General features: G+C 53.6%; 1 protein-coding gene across 1 annotated transcript; it reads right to left on the reverse strand.

Moving 5' to 3' along the window:
- Positions 1-3,347: 3,347 nt before the first annotated feature.
- On the reverse strand, positions 3,348-7,483 carry ORC6 (origin recognition complex, subunit 6). The gene is made up of 6 exons (XM_005880315.2): positions 7,105-7,483; positions 5,691-5,854; positions 5,379-5,468; positions 5,026-5,138; positions 4,296-4,364; positions 3,348-3,834 (listed from the first exon to the last, which is right to left on the reverse strand). The coding sequence occupies exons 1-6, from the start codon at positions 7,273-7,275 to the stop codon at positions 3,707-3,709; spliced, it is 735 nt and encodes a 244-aa protein (XP_005880377.1). The 5' UTR covers positions 7,276-7,483; the 3' UTR covers positions 3,348-3,706.
- Between the last annotated feature and the right edge of the window lie 287 nt (positions 7,484-7,770).

The raw sequence follows: 7,770 nt of genomic DNA on the forward strand, positions 1-7,770 counted from the left end.
AAGAAGGAAGTGGAATAGAGAGAGAGTAACATCAATTGGCTGGCCCTAGTCGGTTTGGCTCAGTGGATAGAGCGTCAGCCCTTGGACTGAGGGTCCCGGGTTCGATTCCGGTCAAGGGCATGTACCTTGGTTGCAAGTTCAGTCCCAACCCTGGTCGGGCCGCATGCAGGAGGCAACCAATAGATGTGTTTTTCTCACCTCGATGTTTCTCTGTCTCTCTCTCTCTCTCACTTCCACTCTCTCTAAATATCAGTGGAAAAATATCCTCAGGTGAGGACTAACAATAAAATAAAATAATAATAAAAAGAAACGTCAGTTGGCTGCCTCCTGCATGCCCCCTACAGGGGATTGAGCCCACAGCCCGGGCATGTGTTTTGACCTCTGGGTTCATGGGTCGATGGTCAGTCACGGAGCCACAGGGGTGGGTTAGAATGTGCTTTTAAAGTCTCTACCCACCTCTCCCTCTTCTATTCTGCCCTGTGCTGACCTCTGCTGTCTCCCTCCTGACACCCACCCCTCAGATATGAATCGGAGTCCAGGAAACTGGTGAGTGTGTGGGAGAGGAGAGTGCAGCCGCCTTCCGCTGTGGAGAGAAGCGAAGGCACACGTTTAACCGACTTATGGAATGACAAACAGGAGACGCTGTTAGTCAAAAGCAAAGTCCTTTGCCCTCCTCACTTCTAACCTGCTTCGTGCTGTTCCCACGACCTCTCGGGTCGGCGGTTCCGGTTGGAGGCGTTGCTGTGAGTTGTTAAGTGTCACAGCCTTTGAGGGTTTTTGTCCGGATAGACTTGTTTCTGGCAGAAGACCTGGGCGTGGGGAGGGGCCTGGTCTGGCCGGGAACTACGGTTCCCAAGGCCAGCATGTCCAGGCCTGCTGCCCGCTGGCCACGGGGTGACCGTCGGAAGAGGAGACCTGCCTTGCATGACGCAGGAACAGGGACTCACCTGGTCAGGTGCTGGCTTTTCAAGCAGCAGTCACCTCTCTGAGAGATGTTGTTTCGAGGGCAGCCTGCAGAGGGCGCCCTAGAGCACACCTTTCAGTGCTAGTGGGTCTGTGGTCCTCAGCCCCTGGGCTGTCGGCTTCTTGGCGATGGTCCCAACCTTGTCCCCAGAACAACGCAGTGAGTTCCCTGGATCTACAGCAGCAAAGTCTCCCAGAAGTTTGACACGAGCCACACTTAACGGAGACATTTCTCACAGCTCCTTTCTTTTTTTTTATTTTTTGAATTTTTTTTATTTTATATATTTTTTTTATTAGTTAAGGTATTACAAATGTGTCCTCATCCCCCCATTAACCCCCAACCTCCCCCCAGCCCCGCACACTCATGCTCCCATCCCCCTGTTGTCCATGTCCATTGGTTTGGCTTATATACATGTATACAAGTCCTTCGGTTGATCTCTTCCCCTTACCCCCTCCCTCCCCTACTTTCCTTCTGGGGATTGATAGCCTGATCGCTGTTTCTCAGTCTTTGGATCTGCCCCTTCTCATCAGTCTATGTTGTTCTCTATAATCCACAAATGAGCGAGATCATGTGGTACTGGCACAAGAACAGACATATAGATCAATGGAATAGAATAGAGATCTCACAGCTCCTTTCAAAGGGAAAACCCGGTGAAAGGAATTTCAGTGACTTACTGAACACAACACATCGAAAGTGTTACTTCGGTATGTGGTCAACAGAAACACGATTGCTGAGGTCCTTCAGATTATTTTTTTCCTAAGTCTCCACAATGCGGTGTAGGGGTCACACTGAAGCACATTTCCGTTCCGGGCTGGGTTTCCATCAACCTACCGAATGTGTGTTTAGATTTCATAAAACTCACTGTGACATTTAATTAAAATGAAATTAGGAATTTTCTGTAGTTGTATTAGCTAAATCTAAGTGCTCAATAGCCACGTGTGGTTAGCGGCTTCTGTATCGGACAGGGCAAACAGAGACTCTTTTATCTACCAAATTTTATTTTTCTTCCATATGCTGTTATTTTTTTAAAAATATATTTTTTATTGATTTGAGAGAGGGAGAGGGATACAGATAAACATCAATCTGCTGCCTCCTGCACGCCCCCTAGTGGGGATCAAGCCTGCAGCCCAGGCATGTGATGTGCTCTGACCAGGAATCAACCCTGTGACCTCTGGGTTCATGGGTCGACGCTCAGCCACTGAGCCCAGGGGCTGGGCTGCTGTTATTTTTAACCGAAACAATTCCTCTCCAGAGTCCCCTGGAAGCTCACACCCGTGAGAGGGACTATGGATTTTCCCCTCCCTTATCTGATGTTCTAAAGCCTTTATGAACCTTTCATTTTCCTGGATTATTTTTAGTTCTCTACTTGGTTGGTGTGTGTACTTAGCTGAAGAATGCCTGCCCTAGCGGGGGCATCTGGACAAGGTTGCTTTGAGGCAAATTTAAGAAGTAACCAAGTACCTACTGCGATCCACATAATCAAAATAATTACCACCATGTACTACAAATTTATTGATTTCAGAGAAGGGAGAGGGAGAGATAGAAACATCAATGAAGAGAATCATTTATCTGCCCTAGCAGGTTTGGCTCAGTGGATAGAGTGTCCACCTGGGACTGAAGGGTCCTGGGTTTGATATTGGTCAGGGCACATGCCTGGGTTGCGCGCTCGATCCCCAGAAGGGGGCGTGCAGGAGGCAGCCGATCAATGATTCTCTCTCATCACTGATGTTTCTACTAGTATTTCTCTCGCCCCCCTCTCCCTTCCTCTCTGAAATCAATATGTTTGAAAAAGAAAAAAAGAATAATTTATCGGCTGCCTCCTGTACTGGGCATCAAACCCACAACCCGAGAATGTGCCCTGACCGGGAATCAAACTGTGACCTCCTGGTTCATAGGTCGCCACTCAATCACTGAGTCACACCAGCCAGACCTCTGGGTCTTAATTGTAGTTAAAATCATGTCTGATTTTATGTGTGATAACTGAGAGCCCATAGCAACCAACCTATCTTCATAAAGGCCCTTACCCTGTGGTTTAAAGTAGAACCTAATGAAGTTATGATTTTCAGTGTGTGGATAACAAAGGAAACAAACCATGTCCATTTGACTTTTTAGTGGTGGGAGTGTGTATGCATTGTGGGAGAGCGCTGTGCTTCTCTGTTGTGATATTTACTGAACACTCCCTCACAGCAGGCCCTGTGCTAAGTGCTTTCCGCTCCTCCACGTGAGCAGACGAGCGTGCTCACGGTTCCACGGGGAGCGGCGGAGGCGGGCGGGGCCCAGGCAGCCTGACGCCGGAGTCGGCTCAGCGTCCCGCCTCCCGGGCTTCTTTCCCGCCACAGGGCACAGCAAGGGGCCCCCCACTGATGATAAAGGCAACGTGAATACACATAAAAATAGTGTTTATTAACTTAGGCTGCACCTAGATGGATCTAGTCAATCCAAGAAACTAGACAAAAACTTAAGTAAAACCTGTAACTCCATCGGCCTGAATATTACAGGCCGGAGAGGAGACTTGGAGTGAGGCGGCTCCAGTTCCACATGCAGGATGAGGCCGGGGGCCCAGGCTGTGCCAACCGTGGCTGTGGCTGATCTGGTGAACGTTGCCCACGCCAGGGGCCAGCCTGCTGCCCGGAACAGCCCAGGCTGGTGCCCTGCCGCTACGGCGCGGTCCGAGGGTCCTGTCCTAAACTCAGAAGCAGCACCCCGGGCACTGGCACCTTTGCTGGCGCAGGCATGCGGCACTCACTCCGCCCCAGCCTCCTGTGCTCTGGCAGCGTTTTCCAGAATCTTCCTTTTCCACTCTTCGTAATCCAGTGCCGGGTCTTCACTGCTTTGTGGTTTAGGTGGGACCTCTTCCACCTTCTCTCTTTCTGCGAGAGAAAATTTCCAAAGCGTTTCGAAGTCTTACGTTTACAAATGACCTCAGAAGAAAGTAAGCTTCTTTCAGGTGTCCACTGTTAGGGTCACAGGGAACGTGACCCTGACTGGAACGCCAAGTGGAGGCAGCAGCTCACACACCGGATTTTTGCTCCAAGCGTCCCCGACACCCTGCCACGCACTCACCTTGTGCCTGACAGGCACCGAAGCCGCACCACCTCCTTCAACCCTCAGGGCAATGCTAGGAGTGAGTGCTGATACTAAGGACCTTCATCGCTTTGGAAATTAAGTGACGTCCCTAAACCACAGCCAGGCGGCGGCAAGGCCGGATTGGAGGCCACGCTGTCCGGCGGCAGCTGTGCCCTCACGGACCCGATGCCCGTTAGGTGTGTAACCGAGCAGCGGGGTGCTCGCCACAGTAAACCCCGTCCGTCCGTCGGAGTTAGCGCCTTACCCGTTCCCGGAGCTCCATCCTCCGTCTTCCGTCTCTTCTGGGGCGGGGAGCCGGCATCTCGAGGCTGTCCTTCAAGAAAGAAGTGTCGTCAGGCTAACTTTCTCCTATTCTCAACGTCAGTATTTGGGCATATTAAAAATTTAATGTTTTTATTGATTTCAGAGAGGAAGGAAGTGGGGGAGAGGGAAACATCTACGAGAGAGAATCATGGATTGGCTGCCCCCTACTGGGGATGGAGCCCGCAACCCAGGCATGTGCCGTGACCGGGAATCGAACCAGCGACCTCCTGGTTCATAGGTCGATGCTCAACCACGGAGCCACACTGGCCAGGTTTGGGGCAATTTTTGGATGACAAATAAAACCCAGATTCCTCGCCTGATCAACTTCTAGGAGTAGGGAGGAGGCAGCGAGCTTGCCCTGGTCTCTTCTCGGGCTTCTCGCCAGACCTGCGAACCCCTGCTCTTCAAGCTCCAGTGTGCGGGCCGGCCTCCAACATGAAGCACGTGCAGAGACTCCACTTGCAGGTGGACTCGGAGAGTCACAGGCTTTTGAAGTTACTGAGCTACTTTAACTGAACAACAGAATAAAACAACTTCCTCGCTGAAACGGGTCTGGAGCAGATTAATGCAGAATTCAGAGAGCAGCCGCTTCGCAAGGTTGAAAACCCTGGGCTTTGGCCGCAGGTTTACGTTCCCACACGACACGCCCTGAGCCCGGAACTGCTACTCACGGTCTGTCTGCTGCCCGATCTTCTCTAACTGTTTACACAGCCGGTCAAATATGGCTTTCTTTACGCCGGACGTGGCTACCATTTTACTTTTATCCACCTTCAGCTTTAAAATCCTACAAAGAAAAATGATAAATTATTGTTCTGCAGACCAGTACAGTTGTTTGGTTGAAGATATTTTTAAACTACAAATATGTATTTTTATTGATTTCAGGGAGGATTTCAAGCCCGCAACCCGGGCATGTGCTCTGACTGGGAATCGAACCGTGACCTCCTGGTTCATAGGTTAACGTTCAACCACTGAGCCACGCCGGCCGGGCCAGGGCGGACTGTTCTGGATGTGCAGACACACTTACTTGCACGCCGTGAGCAGCGCGGCGGTGGTGAACAGCGGCCTGGACAAGTCGAGGTCTGCTTGCTGTGTCTGTGGAAGGCTGGACTCGTAGCTGAGGGAGAGCAGTGTTGGCAGAATTCCTCGTTAGAAAATAGTGTTTCGAGGGGACTGGGGATGCAAATCAGGTGTAAAGGCTACTTAAATGTGAGCTACGCATTCTGTCACTTCAGCATCCTGGTGCCTTTAGCACTGGAAGCTGCGTGAACAGAACTCTGGATGGCTTTGCTTTACGGATCAGCATTCATTTCCAGTCCAGGCCCTTTCCACCTCCTACCTTTGCAGCATCTGCGCAGCCAAGTTCACGGCCTCTGTGCAGCTAAACTGGACGGCCAGGTCTTGTATCCCGACACTGGAGTTCAGGCCCAGCAAACACTCGAAAGACTTGAGGCAGCTCTGGTACGTCTTCTGGTTCACACCGGAAAGCTTAGCTGCATACGCCTTCGAAAGGGAAGCACACACACGTCCTAAGTCCTACACACGAGGGACCGTGTCGGGGAGAGCTCAGTGGGGCTCTCGAGGCGCCCACACCTCAGAAAGGCGGCCGGGCACATGCAGGCAAGTCGCAGAGCAGCAGTGTCACTACAGCCGAGCTGCCGGAACACAGCGGGTGCAAGCACAGTCGCCATGTTTCAACAAGGGTGCTAACGTGCAATTCCCGGGGACAAGGAGGGGAGTCTGGGGAGGGGAGGGGTGTGTGGAGGGACAGGGAGAGAAGAGGGGAACCAGGAGAGGGACCAGCTCTGCCTGGGGGCGTCCTCACAAAGGGGGTCCCAGCAAGGCGGCCATGGAGGTCCAACAGGCGCCCGCCAGAGGGCGTTCCCATGGGAAGAAGTTGCTGCAGGTACAAAGCCTAAGCCAGTGGTCAGCAAACTCATTAGTCAACAGAGCTAAATATCAGCAGTACAACGATTGAAATTTCTCTTGAGAGCCAAATTTTTTAAACTTAAACTATATAGGTAGGTACACTGTTAACTTAATTAGGGTACTCCTAAGGCTTAGGAAGAGCCACACTCAAGGGGCCAAAGAGCCGCATGTGGCTCGAGAGCCGCAGTTTGCCGACCACTGCAGGCCATTTAAGTGCCGGGTCTGTTGGGGGAACTGCGTGGCTTGGAGTCAGTTCACGAGAAGCTGGTGAGTCTGATGGTTACGGGGAGCTAGCCCCTGGGGGCCAGGGTGTTTTTAATGCCACCGTGTAACAAGAGCCTCGTTACGTGCCAGGCACTGCGTTCAGTGCGTTTCACACAGGGCACGGTTTAACCCTCGAGACGACACAGTGCGATGGGTATTCTCACCCCCTCAGGGGCGAGGACGCTGGAGGCAGACACAGGTGGGGCCAAGGTATGGCCTCAACCCCGACTTCCCGATTCCCCGGCCTGTGCCCCCAGCCACGGTGATGCTGAAGGAAAGACACACCCGGGTTTCAAGGAATGGGCTTTGGGAGGATGCTGGCCGCAGCCGGCAGGGCCGGTGGCCTTGGGTGAAGAAAGGCGCGGCCGGCCAGGGAAATTGGATAATAAAGAGAACGTTGCAAAAAAATTTTTTTTTCTCCAACTTGACAAAATGGAGTTAAAGTTCATCCAGCAGAGTCAGGAAAACTCTAAAACACAAGAGTCTTGATGGGGCCCAGTCCAACCCGAAGGTGACGTGACATGCGCCGTAGGGCAGATTTTTGGAGGGGACCCGCTTACCCGGTCCAGGGGGCAGCTCAGGCGAGAAGCCGCCAGGTCCAGGCACATGACGGCCCTGCTGGTCTCGGTGGTGCGCGCCGATAGGCCCCCGCACTTAAGCCGCGACAGCCGCAGGTGCTCCTCCGCTTTCCTGGGCACAAGGGCGACAGACCCCTGAACACTCTGCTCCATCGCTCGTGTACATGGCGGTAGGCAGAGTGCCGCCGGCGGGCTCGGGTCCGAGCCCGTCTCCCCTGCAAGTCCACGTGGGGCCGGGGCGACGCACGTCCCTTGGGGAGGACGGGGCGCTCCGGCTGCAGACACCACGGTGCTCACGTACCGCTTGCAAAAGCCGGCTCCCCCATCCCTCCCCAAACGACCCTTCTCGTCCTGACGTTCCGGGGACCAACCGGCATGCGCCACCCGCAGCCAGACCACGGCTCCGCCCTGCCCCTCCCTCCAGACCCGCGGTCCTCAAACCTCGATACCGAGGCGGAGGCGGGTCTCCTCCCGGCGCCTCTGCTCGGTGGGCGTGCGTGGCAGCGAGCACTTGCTTCCCTAACCCGTGTCAAGGGGACACCGCGCCGCGGGTGCAGGCCCTGCACCTGGAGAGCGGCGGTTGTGGATGAAACCGAGTTCGGGAGGTCTCCCTCCAAGCCACCGCCCCCTCCCCTGCCTGCCCCGTCC

Source organism: Myotis brandtii, unplaced genomic scaffold, assembly GCF_000412655.1.
Source record: "Myotis brandtii unplaced genomic scaffold, ASM41265v1 scaffold633, whole genome shotgun sequence".
In the NCBI taxonomy this organism is placed as follows: Eukaryota; Metazoa; Chordata; class Mammalia; order Chiroptera; family Vespertilionidae; genus Myotis; species Myotis brandtii.